Raw genomic sequence first — 25,085 nt, forward strand, 5'->3', positions numbered from 1 at the left:
ACAAAACCCCAAAGCATGATACACCCCCCCCCCCTTACTTCAAGCGTACATTTACTGATTGTGGCCACAAGTATTTATAGTTCCAAAACTCATTTGACTTCTCTAGATGTAAAATACTTCAAATATTGAGTTTTGAAACGAGCATGCAGAGAAAGTTTCCTTTTAATGGCTCTTTCATGAAGATTATCTGGAACGGTGCACCACCTTTTTAACTCTCATGACTCATGTAGGTACTTAGCAGGCATATAGGTGTTGGGATCTTATCAGTTCCACTGAGCTGACATTTCTCAATAACTGTCTGCACTGTAGAAGCAGCAGGCTACTTTCCTATAGTCCTCCCCTGTTTTTTGGGCAGCGATTATTTTGAGCGAGTATTTAGATCTATAGACAACTGCTTAGAGAAGCCCATGCTTGATGAGTGTTAGCACAAGATTTTTTATTAGAACTGGTGACGTCTCAGATCTATGCTGTGTTAATCAAGACTTTGCAACACTGATGATTTAGATTTTTTATGTTATTAAAGACAGTGTTACCGTAAATGAAGTTTTGTATTTCTGCTACATAAGCTGTGTTTCCTGAATGAAAAAGTAAAAAAAAATCATTTGACCAAGGGAGCTCAGACCTAAGTAGTTTTTTTCCTTCTCCTGTAAAGTTGCTGTTTTGGAGATACAAAGGTTTGCGTGACGACAACGATATATATGTGTGTGTGTGTGTGTGTGTGTGTGTATTTCCAGTGTAATATTAGTAAGATCAAAACAAAGATAAGTTATAGAGCGAATCATGAGCCAGCAGCTGGATTCAAAGTATGTTGTGCCTGAGAGCATTCAGATAAAATCAGGTGTGAATATGTTTTCTGCAGACGGTGCTGAGGCAGAACTGTTGGTTATCTAACCATGCCATCTGTCTATCACTCCCAGCAATGCAACACCTGTCTCTCTCTTCTCTCAATCAGCTGTAGCTTCCTTCCTGTGTTCCTGTGATCTTCCCACCCCATCAGTGCTCATCTTTCTCTACTCTCTTCCAGGTCAAAGAGCCTTTCTCTCTTTGGGCTTTCTCTTAATGAGTCTTAGTCTCTGTATAGATCTTCGCTCAGCTTTTGTTGACATGTTTACTACCAGCTTTGGTTCTATTATTACCCATCATGCATTCCCAATTGAGATGAAACATTTTACCAGCTGGACTGTCAGCATCCACTTATCCATCCACCCATCCACCCATCCTCATTTGATTCTCAGTTTACTTAGTTTGACAAGGTAAACATGTCTCTTCGTCTGTCATACACACAGCGCCGCTCAGCAGTCCCACTGGCTTACTTGCTCAAACGAACGGGGGTTACTGTTTCCATTTCTATTTTGTAAAATTTCTCATTTTTATTTGTTGCTGTTTTTAACAAACAGTACTCCTACATCTTTTCTTAGCGAGTTTCTGTCTTTTCTGACACCCAAACAGATGCACAGCATTCACATGCAGTAGCACAATAACACGCTAATTTTCACTGGCTGTTACTGAGGTCACACTGAAAACTGTCACCAGAACTTGGAATTACTTGGCATTTCTGGTTGTGCCCTTGGGCAAGGCACTTTACCCTCACTGCCTTAGGCTAGGCACACTGTGCTGCTCCCAGACTGAGAAAGTCAGGCAGCAAAATGACCAAAGTTCTTCCAAGGCCACCAGAGTAAGCAAGTATCTTTTGTAAACTTCTGGCTTTGTCATTTGCAACCGTGGTCAGGATAAATGTGCTAGCTCTTCTGATCTGTAGTTCCAATAGGGCCTGTCTCATGTACCAAATGCCCACCTGGCTGAGTCCTAATGCTAACAAGCTTAATTTCATAACTTGCAGAGAAACGCTTTACGCACAGACATTTTTGGACACCTGTTCACTCACTGTTTCCCCCAAAATCAAGGGTATTAAAATGACAGTTATTATTTTAAAATTAAAATAATAACTGTCAATCCTGTCCAGGGAATGTTTTCTATTAGATTTTGGAGCACTGATGTTAGCACTGTCATTCCAGAGAACAGTTCCTTTGCTTCATAGCTCAATGCTGAGAGGGCATTAGGTTCATGTTTATCTGCAGCAGAGAGTCCTATTCTCCCGGTAATTCTTCTTTACAAGGACTAGACCAGCTATGTGTGCGCGCATTTGCACATCTGTGTCAGCAATGGGTAGTAGCTAAACGCATTCATTAGAGGGCATGTCCACAAACATTTGGACAAATAGCGTATTACTGAGTAAATACTATGACCTATTCTGATAACATATAAATGATGTAGTTATGAAAGTGAGGAACTGAAATGGTGGTCCACATTAGCAGTAAAATATTGTCCTATCTGTTCCTGTTGGGCAGACTGTAGCCAAGGGTGTGGCAGTGCCTGCCCTATATGTGGAGAGAAAAGCTATGCGGATCTCTTTATAGGCAAATGATGATACGGTATCAGATGTTCCTGTGAGATTAGCTAGGCTGGGTTATACTCCCCTACTGTGTTTGCACTGCAGCAGAACAGAAAGCTTATCGTGAATAATGTGCCGCACAAGCAAGCTTCAGTTTCAGCTTAGCCTCTGCTATTAGAGATGACCTCTGCTGTCTGCCAAAGGACAACATGAGCCTCAGACAGAGACTGGTGGGGGGCAGGAGATGAGAGCAGGATTTAATATTAGCAGGACATGGCATAGCTCTAAAATCACGTTTGAGTATCTAAAATTATAATCCCAATATACAGGATTGCAGGCTCAAGCACTGCAGTTAACACTTCTTCATAATAACAGCAGGCAATATGCTATGCACTTAACACACATGCACCGGCCCACAGACAGGTAATGCCTACCTGCAAGTACTGCAGCACAAAAAGTATTACTACAGCACTACAGCTTGCGTTTTTGTGCCTGGTGTGTGAGTGTGACTGTAAGGCGGAGGGACTGTTGGAGTTGAATAGGCAGGCAGCGGGCAAGAGGTGGGAAGAGGGAGAAGAGAGCAGTGCAGTGTCCATGTGAGCCAAACAAATGTCTTTGAACACTATCTTTCCAAAAAGGTGCAAAAAAATTATTCTTTTTTTAGCGACTGAAATGACTAACGCAATTTATACTCATTGCTTCAGGTTAGGAGTTGCACCTAATACTTGTTACACTTATATACACTATATTCTGAATATGATATGAATGACTGCCCTTATGTATATTACTGCCATTTTAATAGCTGTACTGGTCTACGGCTATTTACAACTGCTAATTTAGAATCAATCCCTTAAATCTACTTAAATGGATGGCACAGTGGATAATGCCAGCATCCCTCAAATTAAAGACTGCATAAAACATGTTTACCCCCTTAACACTCCAAGGCATATTACACTAAGGCGTATCATCCAGTAACTACAGGGACTTCTGTGCAAAATGGTGGGTTTATTGGCCATTTAAGTGATTTAAGGTGTTATAGAATGCATTTATTGAGTATTTATTGAATTTGCAACTTCACTTGCTCAGGGGCTATTTTACCATCCATTTATAGCCCTATGATTAAGACGGGTGCGGATTTTTCCAATGCATACTCACCAGTGCTACCGATGCACATTCTGGAAATGAATGGGTCCAAAAGCTGACTACAAAAGTAACAAAAGCACCACATTCTCAGGAAGTGGTCAATGTGTGTTGCTGCATCATCAATGCTGGTAGGTACATATTAATATTACTGAGACAAGACTGAAAAATCTGAGTTTCATGAAACAGGGTTTGGATTTTGGAATTGGTCCATTTTACTTCTATTTTTTGCTTAAGCGGGATCTGGAAAACAGTGTTTGAGGTTCACGATATGCCACTTCCAATTCCTGAACTTTTATTAATCAACTGTGCCAAGGTATGTACATTTTCCATTCTACGGCACCCATAAATAAAGTACTGTAAATGTTAAAACAAACAGCAATGTAAAATCAACCAATGAGCTGCCTGAAGAGTTGTAACCAGTCATATGCTCACTGCAGTTCAAACAATATATATACATAAAAAAACATTATAATATTAATATAGGTCAGAACAATTACAGATAATTATTAATAAAGATGGACATTTTTTAACATTTCAACCTTGTTATATCAGCGACCTAATCCTTAGAAACAATCACCCTTAGAAAGGATCTACACACGTCTGCAAAGGTATCCTACTTCAATAACAAATGCTTTTTTTCTAGTTTAGTTCTATAGTGCGGTGTGTGAAGTAACTTTCTATTTCCTGCAGTGCTGCACAAACTGACTGTGAGTAGAGTGTGCTGTGTGTGTGTTTTAGGGGTGTGTGTGCTGCAGTGTGCTGGTCAGGGGTGGGTGGAATAGCCAGGGTAAGCACAGAGAGGAGGGCTGTGGCTGGGTTAAGGTGTGCAAGCAGGCAGAGGGAGAGGGGAAAAGTGCACAGAGGTCAGTGATGTGGTTCAAGGACAGAGAGACAACTCTCTCTCTCTCTCTCCCTCCCACTCCCTGTGTGAGAGCCCCATGATCAGAATGGCCTTTGAGCAAGAAGACCCAGCCTGCACCCCAAAGCCCCAATGAAAACCTGCTGGACCCAAACACAAACCAGAGTTCTGGAGTCCTTCAGGCGAGTTCTAGAACTCCAGGTGCGTCTGCAACACTCATAATGACCAGGGTCCATAACTGTCAAACCTCTCAGAGTAGGAACGATGATCTAGGATCAGTGGCACTGAAACTGCATACATGAGACTGTATGAGCTGAAGTTAGATCAGGGTTCTTACTCTGAGATAAGATAGTCCTTTATTAGTCCCGCAGTGGGGAAATTCACAGAGATGCTTAATAACTATGGGCCTGAACACTGACTTATCCATGCTCCATCGATCCTATGAACTCTTTCATAGCTGTGCTGCTGGAGAAGCTTTGCAGAACACTGGATAAAGGATGTGATGTTAAACCATTACGTTTTGTATTAATGTTGTTGCTAAGCGAATAAGCATGTACTGTCCACTGTCCATATATACATATATATATATATATATATATATATATATATATATATATATATATATATATATATATATATATATACATATCATTATACAAAGTGGGGTGTTTGCATTTGGTCTATAAAGCTATCAAATCCCCAATTTTAAGGGTGGAGCAGTGATATATCATTCTGCTGACCACAATGACTAAAGGATTCTGAAACACTGGTTGTGTTGGGCTGTTGAAGGTTTCAGCTGTATGTGTGTGTGTATATATGTGTGAGCATGGGGCTGGGGCTGGGGCTGCAGGTAGCTCTTGACCCAGGCACTGATCGCATGGCACAAACCTGCGGCTGGAGGCGGGGCCCGGCGCGGAGAGCACAAGGCAAGCTCTGACGAGTAAAAAAAGAGAGCAGACATCAGAACACCTCTGCTCTCTCATGCTCAACACGCAGTCAGACATTCACACACACACACACACACACACACACACACACACACACACACAAACACACACACACACATTCACACCTCACTTCACCACCATACTCACTGCCAATGGGAAGGAAACTAGTGAGGTCATTGGGCGAAATGTTTGTACCTCCCACAAACCGCTAACAATGCCAGGTGAACTCTCTCTCTGCATGATGAATCAGTGTTTTAATGCAAACCTGAGGTAAGACTGTTCATTTTAGAATTGGATCAATTCCTAGTCTTTTCAGACCGTAAGCTAACAAGTGGCCAGTAAGACTGAAGCATCTGTTTTCCTTGACTTCATCAGGATCCAGACAGATGAGTCAGTATCTCTAAATCCAGAGCAGCAGCCAAAACACAGCACAGACTAATCAAACATGGCAGCTAAAAAAAAATAAATAAAAAAATAAATAAAAAAAAACGTCCAGGGGCCACGTGCTGACTGAGAGTGTACAGGGCCGGGATTGCCCCAAAAACGTCTGAGTGAGTCGCGCTCCTGTCCTGCCTGGGGCTAAGGATGACCTCTGAGAGGATTAGGGAATTAAGAGTCACTGTAACTTCTGGCCAATTTGATTGGCCAGGGAAGCTGTCAGACACTCACCCTCAGGTCGGTACTGGGCAATGATGGTGACCGTCTGTCCTGCCCCCTTAAGCGCAGCTGCGGCCTGCTCGTGAGTGGCACCTCGCAGATCAATGCCATTTACCTGCATGGAAAACAGACACAGTTATTTAACCATAAACATGCAATTAACATGTCACACATATGCCTTAGACATAGATTTTGAACACAGTTAAGATAACTGTCAAGGCAACAATGGTAACAATAAGACACTGTTAGTTTAGTAGATGGTTAGGACAGTTTTATATAGATATCAAAGTGTTACCAAATATCCTCTGCATTTCTGCCCTGTTTTTACATCATCTGGCATGTTTTTCGACAGTGAAGCACATAAATTATTAAATTATTAAATGAAATACACTGAAATGTGATTAGGTTACACAGTAATTATTCACATAATTATGCAATTTATTACAATAAAATAATTCTAAACTAAAGTGCAATAACAATACAACTCTGTCAATACTGATGACAGCAGCTACTATATGGGGGGGCTGTGGACTGGAGACCGGAAGCTCTAGGCTGGGGAAAGTCACTGCAGCGGGTTGTTGGCATACACCATGTGGCAGAGTCACACTGCTATAAAGCGCTCATAATAGGATCCTACCGAGCACTAACTCGACTCACTGCGGGGAAGGCTGGCAGAAGGTGTCTGTGTGTGTGTAAGTGTGTGCATCAGCATGCATGTGCTCAGGCACGTGTGAGTAAGTGCGTGTGGCATAACCTACTGTGCGCCCAGGCTCAGGCAGTCTTTCCTGTATGTGTGTGTGTGTGTGTGTGCATGCAGTATGCCCTGTGTACTCAGACTCATTTGACAGTGTGAACTCAGGAGGCACACCAGAGTTATTCTTAGAAGCTAAATCAGGCCAGCAAGCCATAATTTTTCTCTTGATATTCCTCCCTCTCTCTCTCCCTTTCTCTCTCCCAGCCCTTTCCTTTCCTTATTTCTCTACTTTTCCTCTTTCTTTCTTCTCTTCCAGTATGGTTTTCCTACCTGTTTCCTCTACCTACCTGCCCTCCAGAGCCTCCTTCTCCCCTCATTTCTCCACTTTTCCTAACTTTTCATTCTCTGTCCGTCTCTTTCTACTTTCTCTTCCTGTTGTCTACCTTTCAGCCCCTAGAGCATTATTTTCTCTATTTATCCTCTTTTCTTCTTTGCTTCCAGTCGTTCACTCTTTAGCTCTTTTCCCATAATTTTTTGCCCTCCCTAGAGTCTTCTTTTCCTTAATTTTGCCAATTTTGGTTCATCCCTTATTTCTCTTTCAGTCTGTCTCTGTCAATTTCCCCATGTTTTGTCCTCTCTCTTTTTTATCTTCCAGTCTAATGCTTTTCTTTCCTACTTCTTTCCCATTGTTTATGGCTTTCCTTACTTTTCTCCATTCTACATCCTCCTTTCCTCATTTCTCCATGTCTCTGCTCTCTCCTTCTTCTTTAGCCTCTTAGTCAGCCTCATTATTCCTTTATTTTGTCTGTCTCCTGATCTCTTTCTCTTTGTCTCTCCATTTCTTTATTTCTCCATTTTTCCTCTTCCTCGCTCTTGTTCTTCTCTCATTCCTTACTCTTGTTTCTGGCTCCCCCTGTTCTCCTTCCCAGTCTCTCCCTTTCTTTCTTTCCTCATCCACTTTTCCTTCAGTCTAGCTCTTCCTAATTCTCACTTTCCCTCCTGTTTCCTCCCAACTCATTTTCTTTTATTGTCTTTTCCTTCAGTCTCTCTATACCCATTTTCCCTTGCACCCTGCTTTCCCTTTCCTCCCTCCCCTTCTCCTTCACAGTCCCTTCCTGTCTACTTCACCTAACTCTGTCTTATGCTACAGTCTTTCTGTTTTTCCTTGCAGCCCACTTTTCCCTTTGTTTCTCTCTTCCAGTACTTCCCTTTCTTTATTTCTCTACTATTCCTCTCTATCTGCATCTTTCTCCTTGTTTCTTCCTTCTTACTTGAACTACACTCAAGCTGAACTGAGCTGAAGCCTTACTGACTGGCACCGAACAGACTGAGGGCTTCTCATTAGAACACTGAGCGGGACTGATTGTGAGTGGGGATAATGATCGAGCCCATCTGATTTGGAGTGGACTGGGGACTCTGAGTGTCTGATTATGAACAAAACAAGAACTGAAGGTGTCTGATTAGGGGTGATTTGTGGCGTTCCACAATTAGATTTCCTCCCTGTAGATAGGCACGAGGCACTGATGATAAGGCCCTGATGAGGCCTAATGATGAGTTAAGCCGTAGGAGTTTAGACTGAAGGGTTTTACTTCTAGCAGTGCAGAGTTCTTATGTTTGTGACAGAGAAATTAGAAACACAGTGATAAGTAGCCCTCTGGCCAAGACTTATTCGGTCTGACTCACAGTGGTTTCATTTGTGCAACTACTCCAGAATTCATGTGATGCTACTTGTGACGCCATTTTAATTATTTTTGACCTTCTGGAAACTTTTGATTTTAAGTAAGTAACTTTCCTAAATTATCTTTAGGAGAACGTGTTTGTATTGATCCATGAGGTGTGGTGGCACCCTCTGCTGTTCAACAGAGGAACTGTACTGCTCTGGAACTGAACAGAATTAAAAATATCATCAAAATATGAATGATATAGAGAAATTACAAGACGTGCACATTTTTGGGAGCGTTTTCATTAGCGATTTTCTAGACAAAAACAATGGGAATTTAGAAAAATAACCTTTTAGATTCTGTAAAATGAGTCTAAACTGTTTTTTTAAGAGTTTTAACCAGTGCTTTTTACAAATAAAATACAAATAACTCAGCTCCACTATTAAAGCTTCTGTACCTTATTTCTGTATTTTATGGAATTTGGAAATGACCTTTAGATTCTATGGAAATTTCATGACAAAGAAACCCTAAACTGTGCAAAATTTAACACGATAATGCCGTTTTGTTCCAACAGCAACCATCTGTACGCTAAACATGGAACCTGTATGACCCCGTGACCTAACAAAAAAGCATGTGCTTGCATGTGTGTGTGCATGAGGTTAGGACAAACAGCAACATACTAGACACTAAACAGTGAGAACCGAACATGAGGCACTGAATCAAACCCTCATCCAGGTCACAACCTCAGGCTTGGATGTATATGTTTTTGCAAATCTGGGTGTGTCTGTGGCGTACATTATGAATGTGTATGTTTTGGGGAACAGACTTACGGACAAGATCTGATCTCCTCTCCGCAGCTCTCCACTGAGATCTGCCGGACCCCCAGCCAGGATGAAGGACACAAAGATTCCCTCGCCATCCTCGCCGCCCACGATGTTGAAGCCCAGGCCGGTGGAGCCTTTGTGCAGCACGATCTTCCTCGGCTCCCTGTACATACAGGTCCAATAGTACATTAGCTCAGAGTCCGTGGGGCTCAGCATCTCTCCTGACACACACACACACACACACACACACAAACGTCGCCCTACAACAGTGTGTACATACACGCGCGCGGGAGGCGTGCTCGCACTCACACACTCAAGCACACAAACACACTCAGGCCAGCCGGACAGACTGACTCGCGGTGTAGCGTACGCTCCAGCACAATGGCTGATGCCCAATAGGGGGCTGCTCCACTTACACAGCATTTGTCCCAATTCTGAGTGGTTTCCTGGAGACGGAGATGGGGCACGCACACACATACAAGCATAGGCACGTAAACTCACACACCACCACAGAACTACACACACACACTTACTACAGTGGGTCATAGAATGATCTAGCAGTCCTGGAGGCACCTGCTTGAGTGCATGTTCACAGACAAACCAAAGTCTGCTATATGGTCACAGTACGTTTAGGCTGACCTCATACTTTCAACAGTGCCATCCTAGTGAACATACACTATATGGACAAAAGTATTGGGACACCTGCTCATTCATTGTCTCTTCTGAATTCAAGAAAATCAACCTCCTTTTATTGGAGTAACTGTTTTTTACTGTTCAGGGAAGACTTTCCACTAGATTCTGAAGCTTTGCTGTGAAGTTTTGATTGCATTTAGTGACACATGCAGTGAGGTCAGGATGTTTGATGCTCTTTGATGATCTTATATTGGCAATACTTTACTACAGGGACTAGATAAGCTGTTTGTGTGTGCATTCTGCACATTTATGTCAGCAATGGGTGCAACTTGAAGTTGCAGAATGCAATGCATTTTGTTCTTACTTTGAATGATACAGTTAACGGTTAACAGTCAAAGTGACTCCTTTAGTAAATGATAGGATTTGAACCCGGTCTTTGCATAATGAAACTGGCTGGATATAAAGCACAAGTGTAACCGATACCTCAGTGCAGTGCTCTTTTCATGGAAAAGTTACCTTTCTGCATGTGTGAACTCCAACCCAAATCAAACATACCCTATTCAGCCAATCAAGGACTTGAAGGTCAGTAATTAGTTGAATCAGGTGGGTGGATTAGCGTTGGATCTGGTGTTATGTAACTAAATGTTAGCTAAATGCTAATTTATATAAACCTAAAAAAACAACAACAATAGACTGAAACTATTTGATATTTTGGTGAAACAGACAAAACTTTAAATGGTAAAACAGTGAAAACATTAACACTACAGTAGTAGCAGTGGCTATGAAGATGGTATATGGATTCTAAACAGCTGACTCTATGGTCACCAGCACTGCTGAAGAAGTCATTTTCAGTAGTGTTTTCACACTGGGTCTAAAACTTTTATGGTGGTAAGTGAATTAGAGAGACAAAATACAGTTAGCATTTTACCCCTAAAACATTAGTCTATTAGTCAAGTATTTTTTTGTTTTGTACTGGAGCTACACGGTTACTGTAGTTAATAAGTAATGTCTAAGTTAATACACTCCATTTATCCTGCTTACCAAAAAAAGTTATTTAAGATTTAAATAATAATAAAGGTTATTATTAAATAATAATATAGGTGTCCTATAATATGGTATAGTATACAAGTATAAATCTGCAATGTATCTGTACATGTATAAAGTATAAATTTTGTGTATGTCTGTGTGTGTTAGCTTTTTCACTGATTCACTGCCTTCAACTCAAACAGCACTCTGATTGCACCTAACTGCCTAACTGCAATAAACAGATCCACATGGACAGAAGTGATAAAGTCACATACATTATATGGGCAAATGTTTTGGGACACTTGCTCATTCATTGTTTCTTCTGAAATTAAGGGCATTAAAAAAAGAGTTTATCCTACTTTCTCTATTGTCCAGGGAATGCTTTCTACTAGATTTTGGAGCATTGCTCTGAGGATCCGTTAGTGAGATCAGTATGTTGGATGATCACCTCCCCATCTCATCACAAAAATACTGGACGGAGCACCATCATTCCAGAGAACACAGTTCCACTGTTCCACAGCTCAATACTAGGGAGCTTCATACCCCTCTAGTCCACACCTGGCATTTGGCATAGTGCCAATAGGTTCATGTTTATCTGCTTCCAAGAGTCCTAATCTATTGGCAGTACAGTACAAGCTGTGTCTGTGCTGTGTCAGCAATAGGTGCAACCTAAAGTAACTGAATGCATTCGTGAAACATTTCGTCCACAAACATTTGGAAATTATAAAGTATATACAGTTGCCTCTCTAGACTCTGCCATTCAAAAGAAGGTGTAGCTCCAGCTGTGACACTTCTGACAGTTTCAGATGGAGCATGGAGGCTGCGGCTCTTAGATGTTTACAGAGCACATACTCAAGATGTCTTTTTTAGCACAGCAGACTAATCCACTCCATTCTGACCTACATATGATGACAAAAAAGGCCTTTCCTCTCTCTCTCTGTCTCTCTCTCTCTCTCTCTCTCTCTCTTACTCTCCCTGTGATTCTCTTCATTCTTTCAATCTCTTCCTTTGCTCAAGTCCTTTATTTACATATCTCTATCTGTCCTACTTCGTCTTTCATCCTTCTTGCTTCCAGGCTCTAACTGGGCCAGTGTAACAGTTAAGCCCACAGCGAGAGCCAACACAGAAACACATAACTCACATAACAGCCTCTTCATGGAAAACACATCAGTGCAATCTCTCAGCACATCGTGTACACATCCCCAAATACTAATGGCTTACATGGCACGTTCAACCTCCAGCGTGTTCATTCAGCTCATTTTCGCAGTATTAAATGGGAAGTTACATCTTTAGAGATATCAAAGCCATCTGTGGCCATCTGAATGATGCTAGCATGATTGCAGCCAACTTTGGTGTCTGGAAACGTACATAACAGAGGTTAGTGTTCTCCTACAAGCATGTTGAACTGTCTACTGAAATTAGTAGCAGCTGTGGTTTGCTGGTGTCAGCAAATGCTTGGCATGTAGCTAGTAAAATACTGACTATAAAAACTCAGTAGTCCAGAAGAGAAAATAAAAATATCCTACAGGGACAAAATTATTGGGACACCTGCTCATTCACTGTTTCTCCCAAAATCAGAGGTATTTAAAACAATACCCTGCTTTTGTTGGAATATCTGTCTTTACTGTCCAGGGTAGACTTTCTACCACATTCTGGAGAATTGCTTTGATAATCTGATTACCCATTTAGCCCATGCCTGGCTTTATGCACAATGCCAATAGTTTCTGTGTGTGCTCTTGCACACTTGTGTCAGCAATGGGTGCAACTTAGCTGAATGCACAGGCAAAAGTCATCAAGCCAGCATTGGTAAATATAATGGTGTACTAAAGTTTGAAAGAAAAGTCTCAAAGGAATTCATATTATAATTCATGTAAACACTTCAAAGATTCTACCAATCACACAAATGATTATTCTGATTATATCAATTTCATTGACAAAATTGGTATACAGTTAGAAAATTAATAGAAAATAGAAGTGCTAGCAGTCACAGACTGTTGCATTTCACTGTATGTACATGAAAAATACCCATATTAATACCCATATTAACCACTAGATGGCAACCAATCTCCATAAGATTGGCCACTGTGCTGCATATAAGACACCTGTGGTCACCAACTCTTGTCCAGATCAACTGTACCTACAGACTTCTGCAGCATCCCTAAACAACCATACCTGATCTAATTATTGCCTTTTAGGAGTACTTGATTAACTGAATGACGTGAGTTAGATTTTATTTTGGTGGAACCTGCAGCAAGGTACTGGTAAAGATATTCCTGGACTAGTAAAAAAGTCCTGGAGAGTACTGAGCACAATCTTACACAAAAAATACTAATAAAACTAATAAAATAGCCACTTCCACTGCATTTTCTGGATTTCTACCAATATCACGGCTAAAAAGCAATCATTTAACATCTAAAGAGCTCTGCAGTTAACCCAGGCTGCAGGATCTCTTGAGATATTATACACACATTCAAGAATAAATAGCAAAAGAACTTTCCTGTTTAAAAGAGCTCATCACTCTTCTCCATTTACACCAGTAAAAAAACATGAATTCAGTGTAAACCTGTGTGAATGCTAGACTCAGTTTCCTCAATTCCTTAAAACGTGAGCTCCAAAACTTCTAGAGGTTTGTTCATTTGTACAATGCAGCAAAGGTCTGGACTGTGGTACTGATAACAACAACAACTTGCATCTCTCTCTCTCTCTCTCTCTCTCTCTCTCTCTCTCTCTCTCTCTCCCCAAAACCCTCTTTCTCTCTTTCTCGCTGAGGTACAATATCCCCCTCTGGCCAGCTGCCTTACCTTCTACAGCCCAACACTGATACAGTCAGACACCTCTCCCCTCTACAACAGCCACAGGAATTCCAATAAGCTAGTACCTGCCTCCTGGTGCCTGTTTCAGCCTCTCTCTCTTTCTCTCTCTCTGCACATTCATTTCCCCACATTTATCACTGTGAAACCTAATTCCAAACGGGAAAACAAACAAAACAGATTGCACTCGCTTTAAATTCTAAAAGCCTCGGCCGCTCCCTAATGCCTGCTGAAAAGCAGCGTAGATTACACTGCTCCCACGTCATTATACATGCAGACCCACACACCTCTCGCCCTCAAGCTATTTATTTACCGCCAACTTCCATTTACGCCACCAGGACAATGACTACAATTTAAATACCACTGAAATATCACACAACAGAACATGTGCAGAATGATGTGTATAGCTAACACTGCGAATGCATTTCCTTTAGATAATTCCTGAGCTGTGAATTTGACTCTACTGTATTTACCAAGAAGTCCACGTGATCACAAGATGCAAACAAGCCTTCCATATTTTTGCTGTGCAAGACTAGCTAGAAGCTCATTACAGAGGCGGCAATTAAAGTTCTCCTGCCCTAGCCAATTAGCACCCTCTATTTTTCTAGAGCTTAGATTGGCTTATAGATTTAACTCAGGGGTCAATTAGTGCATTGTATTTTTACTGAGCTTGGATTGACTAGGAGCATTAACACAGGAGCTGATAAACAAATGTTGATTGGCTAGTATGATTGGCTAGTAACTTTAATGGAGGAGCCAAGCTATTTGCTATGTATTTTCTGTGTCCTATGCATTTATTTTTTTGAACAGCCCATATTTTTTTGGTTTGCTTATACTGGAAAAAGTTGTATTAGGATTGGCTAGTTGACAACAGAGGAATCAATAGACTATTTTTTTTTATTTATTTTTCTTACATAGGCATTGACTACAGTAGTATTTTAATCAGTAGATGTTCCAGGGTCCGCACATCATTTATTAGCAGATATGGTGTATGTTGTCTTTTTAGCTTAAAATCTCAGCAAAGCTGTGAAATATTATAACAAACAGCATATGGTAAATTATCCAGTAAAGAACAGAAGAATTACATGAGGACATCAACAACAGTTTGTGTTTACATTTTTATCTGAACTGTGGATGGATGTACAACAGTTTACGCAAGAGTAAGTATAAGTGCTGGATTTAATTTACTCCTACCAGTAGGTAAAATCAGTGAGTTTTTTACAGGTTAACATAGTAAACATGGTGCTCTTTGTGCCTTTACTAGGACAGCTTAACAATTCTCAGCAGACGAGCCAATGAATACAACTTTAGAAAGCACACAGAAAAGAAAGGCACAGTAAAGAGACATGACACATTTGAAGAACATGACCTTTTCTGATTAGAACTTTTAATAATTTGTCTCATATTAAGATTTGATATTTCATTGCTAATCTGTGTGAATTTGGGATTTCAGAATGTCAAAAATATTTCAAAATATCCTATGGCTATGGCTAGCTATGGTTGTTGTGTTCTGCCACTAAGATCCTTCTAATTCAGTGACTGTTTTATGACGGGAAAACTAAACAGCAGTCCTAAAATAACTATTACACTGGGAAATTAGCATAATTCACCATAGACCTGACTTTGATATCTATTTCTTTCCCACATATTCGTACTGACAAGATTATACTACTCACTTTAGTCATCAAAAAGCCCCCTAATGGTAGGTTTAAGTGTCTGCAAAGTGCTGGATGACTCATAGGATCATCAAAGAGCTACAACTCTGACGCACAAAGAGCTGGACAGTGAGATGTGAGCATACTCAAGTGTTTGAGTGGGCTGAAGCTTCAATGTTCCATTAAAAGACTACTGAAGAGGGAAGGCCACATCACAGACAGACTACAGCACCAAAAACACAAAGGAAGTGACATAAACGGTGTGTAAATACTCCTAGCTCACTTTCTTCACTGTTACGTTATATAGCTGTAGAGCGGGTGATAAATCGTGACTCAGGACTTCACTTATCACCTTCCTGAGTTTAAAGAATAGCCTATGAGTATATTTTCTAAACTGAAATATATCAAACATGGAAAACTTCTAAAAGCACAATATGTTCATTTGAACAAGCTCTTCTCAGAGACCCTGCAGTGCTTACAGAACGCAAGGCAATGCACCCAACTTGCATAAGAGCAGTGTGTTTACACTCATTTATTACCCTGTGCAACATATACTCTGAAGTGTGTGTTTGTTAGGTACATCATAGGTGATGGATGGATGGACGGATGGATGGATGGACGGATAGATAGACGGATGGATGGATGGATGGATGGATGGATGGATGGATGGATGGATTGACGGATGGACGAATGGATGGATGAATGGATGAAAAGATGGATGGATGGATGGATGGATGGATGAATGGATGAAAAGATGGATGGTTGTGTGATTGGATGACTGGATGGACAGATGGGCGGAGGGATGGATGTCTGAATGGCTGGATGGACGATAAGTAGATGGATGGATGGATGGATGATTAGAAAGATGGATGGATAATTAACTGAATTGACAAGAAGGATGAGCGGATGAATGGATGGATGGACAAATGCAAGTAAATTCAATCTTTGCTGTCATGTAAAACCTTGTATCTCTATTTTACCATTTTTAACTTTTTGACAATTTAATATGTCACAATAAATAACATAATAATAATAAATAACAGGTTTAATATTTCCCAAATAATTCCCCCACCAGTTTATACAGAAGTCCCTGTAGTTACTGAGTAATACACCTTAGTGAGTAATAGGCCTTGCTGCGATAAGGGGGTAAGTACCCGCTGAATAGTAAAGGCACAGTAAAAGCGTGGAATCCAGACCTTCTCTGCTAGTCATCCTCTCATTATAATCTGCAAAAGATCAGTCTACTCATGCTGTGACAAAGCAATGAGCCATCTCCATTAGTGGCCTTCACTTATATCAATACACTCATGCTATACAACCATATCAACACCACTAAAACACATCAATACTCCTCAGAAGATACAATGTCCGGAATCTAACCAGTGCAGATAACCCACACGGGGCTGACAGAGAGAAAGACACTATATCAATATGCTCTCCATGGGCCCTGCTTAATCTCTTTCCCTGGGTGGTCCAGTCTATCTCCAAAGCCCAGTTCAGGTCAATGCTGCCACTTCCTGGACAGGGCCTCTGCGGGGCGTCTGACCAGCAAAAATTACTTGAATAGATCCACTTAGTAGGCTTAATCGACCTCTGGAAAGGGCAGATAGCCTCGAAATGACAGCCCCACCAATTTGTACAGAAGTCAGTGTAGTTACTGAGTAATGCACTTTAGTGTGTAATAAGCCTTTCTGTCCCTGGTTAGGTAGCCTTCAAATTAAGTGCTACCTAAACTTTCAAAAGATACTGAAAAAAGTCAAGGCCACACATTCAAAGCCATCGATTCAGAATGTAGATTTACTGTAAATTTACCTCATTGTCTCACTTGCTGTGCAAATACAATAACTCAAACTTTAAAGGTTATTCTGGGCAGCATGTATGAAATAAACTATTTCAGCTGTCCATCAACAAAGGACTGATTACTAATTCTGCACTGCTGTTAGTGACAGCCAGGGGGTTTGATGGAGATTATGCTGTATCTCCGATACAGCTGCAAGGATAATACTCCTCACATTAAACATGCTCCGTTTATCTCCAGCTCACACACACACACACACACACACACACACACACACACAACACCTTCCTTGAGGAGAGGGCGAGACAAGCCTGTGTGAACAGTGCGTGCTCTACTTTCAGTGGTATAATGTGGCTTTAACCTTTTGAGATTTGAGAGAAGAACCCAGTGCACTGGCTGAGAGAAGGAGAGGGAGGGAGAGAGAGAAAGAGAGAGATTGATTATTTGCTGGTTCAGTGGAGCAGATGCTGCACAATAGCACAGTTCCCACACTGTAATTGGATTTAGAAGAGAAGGAGACGCAGTGCACAGAAAGCTGAGGAAAGCTAGGAAACACTACGTGCACATGCACCCCACACTCTTTACCTGAGCTCCTGTTCAGCTGCTCATTAGCACCATTACGCAGCTTAAAACCTGTAGATAGACACTGACCTACAGATGCTCCAACCACAAGATACACTATATGTACAAAAGTATTGGGACACCTGCTCATTCATTGTGTCTTCTCTAATCAAGAATATAAAAAAAAGATTTTGGAGCACTGCTGTGAGGATTTGATTTCATTCTGCATCAGAAGTTTTAGTGAGGTCAGAATATTGGATAATTACCACCCCACCTTATCCCCAACTCCCCAAGTCATCCCAAAGGTGTTGGATGGAGCACCATCATTTCAGAGATCACAGTTCCACTGCTCCATAGCTCAATGCTGGGGGGCTTTATACTTCCTCCACAAAACAACTTTCATGCACAAGTCAAAAGAAGCTCAATATTTGAAGTATGCTACAAAACATCTAGACAAGCCATATGAGTTTTGGAAACAAGTGATGTGGACTGAGGAATTAAGAAACCAGATCAAACACTTCAGGAGCTGTTCTGAGAGCCATTTGAGCCATGTTATAACAGTGAAAACACATCCGTCTCTCCAAGATGCAGAAAATAAAACAAAATACAATCAGTACAACCAAAACACCAGTAATCATTGCCACGCAACAAGCGAATTTGCATATTCTATCCCACCCAAAAGAACACCTTGTCAAATGTGAAGCATGGGGGTGGATGTATCACATGCTGTGGAGTTGTGTTACTGCCAGTGTCATTAGTGATACTGAAGAGTGAATGTGGTGAATGAACTTATAAAGAACCACCTTTACAACAGAATAATGATCCAGCTTCCTTACTGAGAGCCTCCTGATCTTATACAACTTATAGATTCTGCTGAAATCATGTTCCTATGTTAACTGTACTGATATTAGGTGGGTTTGTTGTACTTCAGATTTCGGTCATAAACAACCTCTTGGCATTGCACTATCTGGAAATAGCTTTAGTTTTATCAAGAGAGATATATGGGTTGTATATGGCATTATAGTGTACCACACAGGAAGCAAGGATCGCTTTGGGAATAAGCTATGGGGTGACATACAGCACAAAAGCAGCTGCTTGAGCCTGGATCTACAGATGGTTTGATTAGTTAGGATAGATCTGATCTGACATTCTGATAATGGTATAACCAAGCTGTGCGCTTAAATTGCTATATTAGGTTGAACAAGAACAAGATGTTATTGCCACTGTTCTGTAAAGCTTGTATGGCAGGTGACAGCTGCTATTCTTACTGCAAAATGATTCACACTACAGTCAAATTCAAATGAGCCGGTCCTCAATAAATACACAAGAAACGTAACAGTGCAAAAGAGTTCATGCTCCTCATCCACCTAAGGAGTGCTGCGTTGGTGTTTACCAGAGACGAGTGCATCAAGTCTGTCAATGTGTGTGCTGAACTGGGCCACTTTGTCCTTTTTCCAGCAGTCACACATTGCATATCAATTAGCAGTGATAAGATCCAGCCCAGGGGAATGGTGATTTATGGTCTGTCTCTCTTAAGCACTGTCCTCATAAATGAAACAAAATTAACATGCCTCTCTCGCTCCACTGCTTACAACAAACCATTAATCACTGCATAAAGCCACAACAAGAAGGGGAACGCTGCGGCGTCTGAAGCTAAAGAGGAGTTAAACTTGCTCCGTGCCAATGTGGTGTCAATGTGGGGTCTTGCACAGTGAAAAAGGAGGAGCTTGTTCGCTGATGCTATATATATACATGATATAAACATGAACCTGGCACCATGCTTAAAGTCAGGCAGGGGCTAAAGCAGTGTAACTATGTTCTCTTGAAGAGTTGGGGATGAGGTGGGGTGGTAATCATCCAATATCCTTACCTCATTAACACTCTTATTGATAAATGATAAATGTCCCAATACTTTTATTTTATATATATATATATATATATATATATATATATATATATATATATATTAGAGAGAGAGAGAGAGAGAGAGAGTTTGAGCTTTGGTCTATAATCTCATCATGGGTATCACTGGTAATTCTGGTCTGGTGGCTTTGAGCTCAAGTTATTAATATGCATTAGCTCATTAACATGCCAATTTGGATGCAGAATGAGACCTCGTATCACCAGGCAAAGGTGCAGCATGGTGATAAACAGCCTCAGCAGGGTTATGTAAGGCTATTAAATCTGGAGAAGCTTTCATTCAGAGGGTCTGTTTGCTGAACCAGACTCCATCCATTGCTTTCTTTCTGTTTCTCTCTCTCTCTCTCTCTCTCTCTCTCTCTCTCTCTATCTATCTCTTTCTCGGTTCAGCTCAGAGCTCTGCACAGAACTGCCAGCTGTGAATAAATTATATTGCACTAAAACAACAAACACCCACATTTATGTCATCACACACTGACAAACGGCACCAAAACACAACACCCTCAAATCATAAAAGTTGCTCTATGTTGTCATGGAGCAGCACGTGCCAAGCTTTTAACTAATGCAGTAGGTGATGTGTCTCTTTAGCGGTCTTACATAAAAATCAGTCTGATTCCCTGTGAAGCCAATTAGGGAATGCTTTATAATTCATTAAGTCATGCACTGATCATTAAAATTCTACACAAAGCGGTAAACAAAGTCCTCCCACGTTGAGGCACGGCACTAGGTGCAGCAGCTAGATAGAGCCCAAACGTTCCATAGCCATCTGCACAAGCGAAAACGCACAGACTCACACTGAGCTACGCCTCTGGCACAGACACTCATACACTCACACGCACGTCATTTCTGAAATAAAACCTTGTATTAAACTCTATTAATCTCCAAACTATAAACTTTATATCTGTGTTAATTTAATCAGCAGTACGAGGGATGAGCCGCTCCCGCTTTATAGGCAATTAAATGTCAAACTGTTCAGACAAATAAAAAGGAAAACAGCTACAGAAGCAATAAAAAAGATCCAATCGATTCGCTGCCGTTTACGATGCTCAGACAGCACTTAAGCGCTGCAGGCACACCCCACTCTGCATCCTGCCAGCATCCATGCTGTGACCTTCAGAGATTTGTCAATAAACAATACAGTCAACCCAATCCTGAAACACACTGCGGGGCTGGAGGGGTTATTGGGAGTCAGAAAGAAGATCGGGTTCAGGAACTTTGGCACCATGTTTCATCTCGGTGCATCTCAAGTTTTAGACACATTAGATAGTAAGTGTGGAGTCAGTGCTTGTAGTTGGTGTGTTGGACGTGGGATAAATAAAGGGTAGGTGTGAAGATCTGAGCAACCTTGAAAATAGCCATGGGTCTTGTTATGGCAGGACAGCCATTTACCTGGAGAAGTGATGGTACCAAGATGCGCTGTGGGAAGAAAACAGACTGGTGTGTCTGGTGTGACTGTGATGCTCTGAGCAATGTCCTCCTGAGAAACCCTGGGACCAACCATTCATGTGGACATCAATTACCTTATCACTGCAGACCAGGTACACCCATTTCCACAGGATAATGCACCCTGAACTTATTGTTTGAGAATAGTTTGAGGAACTTGACAACATGGCCTCCATATCTCGCATCTATGGGATGTACTGGAACAAAAAGTTTTACGAAACTTTCAAGGAAGTGCCAACATTGTAATTTACAAGATGTTACACAACACCTTCACAGGTCCAGGTCATGTAGACGGCATGCCTATGGTGGCACATGGAGGGCCAAGAGCAGATCAGGTAGGTGGTGTTTTGGCTCTCATCAGTGAATATATTCATTGCATTGATACATTATACTATATTTATTTGACTAAGGAACTAGTTTGGGTGTAGACTGAATCAAAACATGATGTATTTCAGCAGATAGCTTTTTTTCCAATCTGTATATTTATGATCCATACACATTGTGCTAGATTATGTTCTTTATGGTTTCTAGATGGCATTTGACATTTAGGACATGATCTATATTGTCACATGACATGTTTCTGTTTGTTTCTGAAATTTGGGCACTCAGCTTTTCGCCCTTTCGTGGATACACTGATGTTTAAGGTTACAAAGTAAAAAATAACATAACAAAAAATGTCTTAAAAAATACAGTTGTTTACACTGAAGCCAGCAAGAAATACATACTAATACATATAAACATACTGCCGCTGTTGCATAAACAACAGTTTTAGTTTTTCTCAAGTTTAACCTATTTGTTAGTACATTCCCCCTACACGTTACTCTCCCGACACTGTGAGGGTGAGGACTTAGACAGGCCTCCTCCAACACACGCATGACCAGCCACTGCCTCTTTTTGAACTGCCGCTAATGCAGTGTCACTGGACAACCAACGCGTTTGGAGGAAAGCCCTGGGTAACCAGCTTTGATGCATCAGCTAGCAAACGCCCCTGCCAGCCATCATCACATTGAAGTGATGTTTGGAGAGAGAGACATTTACCCCAAATTAGCAAATTGTGCTCTTTTGGGTTCTGGCTGCTGATGGCAGGCAGCATGATCCGCAACCCTCAAACCAGCGATCCTCAGAACCAGCGATCCTCAGGTCATAGTGGCAGAACCTTAGTCCTCTTGACCACTCTGAGCCCGTTTTTCATTTTTGAAATTGTATAAAAAAAAAAATGTGATGCCTTTTTCAGGTGAGGTGTCTGTATGACAGCGACAAAACGTGGTGAGTGTTATGTTATAGATTCATTTCTGCTCAGTGTAAAGCCATAATACTACATAAAAGCACAAGCCAAGGACTACAGTGTGGAATTCTTTATAGTAAGAGTTTGAAACAGCATCTGAAGGCTCTTTTTTTGTGTCTTCCCTTTTCTGTTTTAAGCCATCAAAGCCACAGAAGTTCTTAGTAGTACTCACAACACACAAGTCCAGACACCTTAAAGAAGGATCACCCTTAAGTGCAGTTTTCATCAGGAATAAACACATGATGTAATTTGTTATTAATGATTCAATTAAAGAAACCTGGTAAAAGCTTCTAAACGTGTAAATGATTACCACATTCACATAAATTAGCACAGTAGATGTTTTACGATTTGTAAATACAGTTAACACTGATAGCAAAATGCAGAAGTATAACAACTGTTGGTTTTTAAAGGCTGAGTTCAGATTTGGTAAATTCACTATAGCAAAGTCTGCAACAGAGTACAAAGGTGGACTAGGGTCAAGAGACATGCAGGTGTTTCGGGTCAGAGGGGTTGGGGGTGTATTACAGTTGAGCAGGTTGTGGACGGGGCATGCAGGTAACCCTCATTTGCATGCAGAGTGTCGAGTGGTCAGTACCTGGTGATGTCGGAGTCAGGGAGCAGACCTATGTGGTAGTGGGGGAAAGGGATGGAGTGCATTGGGCTTTTATCGAACTCCACAGGGGAGTAGTGGCGGGGAGAGGGGGCGCGATCACACAGTTTATTCACAGTGCTGTAAACGGGCTCTGGAGGCCTAGGGAGGAAAAGAGAGAGAGAGAGAGAGAGCAGAAAGCAGAACAGCTGTGTGTTAGTGAGCGCACGAGAAGGCAAGAAAGAAGGAACGAGAGAAAGTGAGAGTGAGAGGAGAGGAAATAATAGTTATGCAGTATCAATGTTAGAAGACCAACAAGGGACTTGTGCTGTTAGTTAAGCTTTAGTCAGCCAAGGTTCGTTGATATGCGTTGAGTCTTCATGGCTTGGAACACCTGTACGGCAAAAGTTACACTCAAATAGACTACAGGGAACATCTGGAAGCCATTTATTTTTTGCATGCATTTTCCATTGCTAAGACATGTTCTTTAATGATTCTTACTGAATACTGATTTACATATATCAATGGCATCTGGTTAAGACATCAAAGGTAAATGCAATTTAACATTAGGGCTGCACAAAACATATACTGTAATATACTGAAACAGTGAACTGTAAACTGTGAATTGAGGTGAAAAATACAACATTTCAGTCTCTAAATATGAAGAATTCGCTTTAGAAAAAACAGAACAACTCATAATTGGTTCACTTTTGATTCCCTGTCCTGCACCTTCACCTGTTCTAGTCTGTAGCCCATCCTCCTCAACATTATTCTCAGGAGCTTCTAGTATAGTCTTGTGTGTTAGTAGAAACATTATCTCATAGTTCTTTTGTCTGGTCCCATTTAAACCCATCTCTACTTTATGCCATGTTTGACAGGTGTTTGTTCTATATACACTATATGTATAAACATATTGGGACACCTGCCCCAAAAGTATTCCACCACAGTTCCACTACTCCACAGGTTCATGTTTATCTGCTTCAGAGAGCCCTATTCTACTGATAATGCTTCTCTACAGGAACTAGACGAGCTGTGTGTGTGTGTGTGCATTCGTACATCTGTGTCAGAAATAGCTGCAACTTAAAGTAGCTGAATGCATTTGTTACAAGGGGTGTCTGAAAACATTTGGTCAGACAGTGTATTTAGCTTCACTTTTCTTTTACTCTCTTGCAATACACCCAACTCTCACCTGTATCCTGTGTTATGTCTTATGTTAACAAGTTATGTGAATGTTTCCATCTGTAGGTAATGTTTCCAGTGTTTGCAGTTGTATTCAATAATATTAAAGTACAATACTTCACACTTTAGAATGGTACAGATTGGTAGATCCATGCAGAGAACTTCTAGCTAATATATTAGCTCAGAGATGTGAGAATCTCTTTTCATCCTCCACTGCAGCTAAAAAATGCTTATATACTATCTAATAAGCAAAATTGGTTTAACGGGCTGTGAGCTCTTTGTGAGCTCAGCATGTGCTTTTGCTGGTGTTAATACTATTTAAAACATGCATACGAAAGATGAGATGACAGTGTCCCTGCTGGAGACACTTCAGACTGCAAAAGTGAGCAATACAATCCATGTCCATGATTCCCCAATTGCAGAAAAGGTTTTACAGACCACCACAGTTTAGATGTTCAGCTGTTAATGTTATGGTCTCTTGGAAACTTATATTGACTTGTGTAAACACTTGTGTAATGGTCTTGTTATGATAAGTAGAGATGGGGAACACATGATTATCAGGAAAATTACTTTTGTCTTTTGTTAGTAAAACTAACAAAAGGTGTTCCAGAAGCTCACCATTTACAATAGTGTAACACCATTTATGTGAAATAAGTCTAGTGGCTCTTCAAGGGCATTCTGCCTGAGTGGCGCTTTCGCTGGCACTCACTGCTCCCTGTATCTCTCTCTTTCAAAGTCATTCTCCTTCACCCATACACCCTCTTTCTTTCATTAATCCGCTCCTCCTGCTCTGAATTATATATCTTACAGCATTACTGCATTACATAGCCACCTTTTCCTTCCACTACAGTTTTGAGTTATCAAGGATATCAGCTCTAAACAGAACTATGTCCACAAGCAAAAAACAAGTGCTTTGTGCAAAATCATCCACTGCTGAGAAAACCATGCACTGGAGGAGTTTTGTGCGATTGAGACAGTGCTCTTAGACTCCAGGGCTGTGTGTGAAACA

The 25,085-nt window shown here is 41.0% G+C and overlaps 1 protein-coding gene across 28 annotated transcripts in view; it reads right to left on the minus strand.

Annotated features, from left to right (window-relative positions):
* The window catches only part of dlg2 (discs, large homolog 2 (Drosophila)), a 297,266-nt gene that overhangs the window by 39,055 nt on the left and 233,126 nt on the right, over window positions 1-25,085 (minus strand). For 23 of the 28 annotated variants that reach the window (XM_072659077.1, XM_072659057.1, XM_072659051.1 and 20 more), the window contains 3 exons: window positions 22,904-23,059; window positions 9,184-9,340; window positions 6,011-6,113 (listed from right to left, as the gene is read on the minus strand). In XM_072659077.1, coding sequence (XP_072515178.1) covers window positions 6,011-6,113; window positions 9,184-9,340; window positions 22,904-23,059 — 416 coding nt within the window. Of the gene's footprint in view, window positions 1-5,282; window positions 5,323-6,010; window positions 6,114-9,183; window positions 9,341-22,903; window positions 23,060-25,085 lie in introns of those variants that run through there. The other 5 variants (XM_072659062.1, XM_072659058.1, XM_072659061.1 and 2 more) reach the window with 2 other exon arrangements.

This window comes from Salminus brasiliensis, chromosome 16 (assembly GCF_030463535.1).
Source record: "Salminus brasiliensis chromosome 16, fSalBra1.hap2, whole genome shotgun sequence".
Taxonomy (NCBI): domain Eukaryota; kingdom Metazoa; phylum Chordata; class Actinopteri; order Characiformes; family Bryconidae; genus Salminus; species Salminus brasiliensis.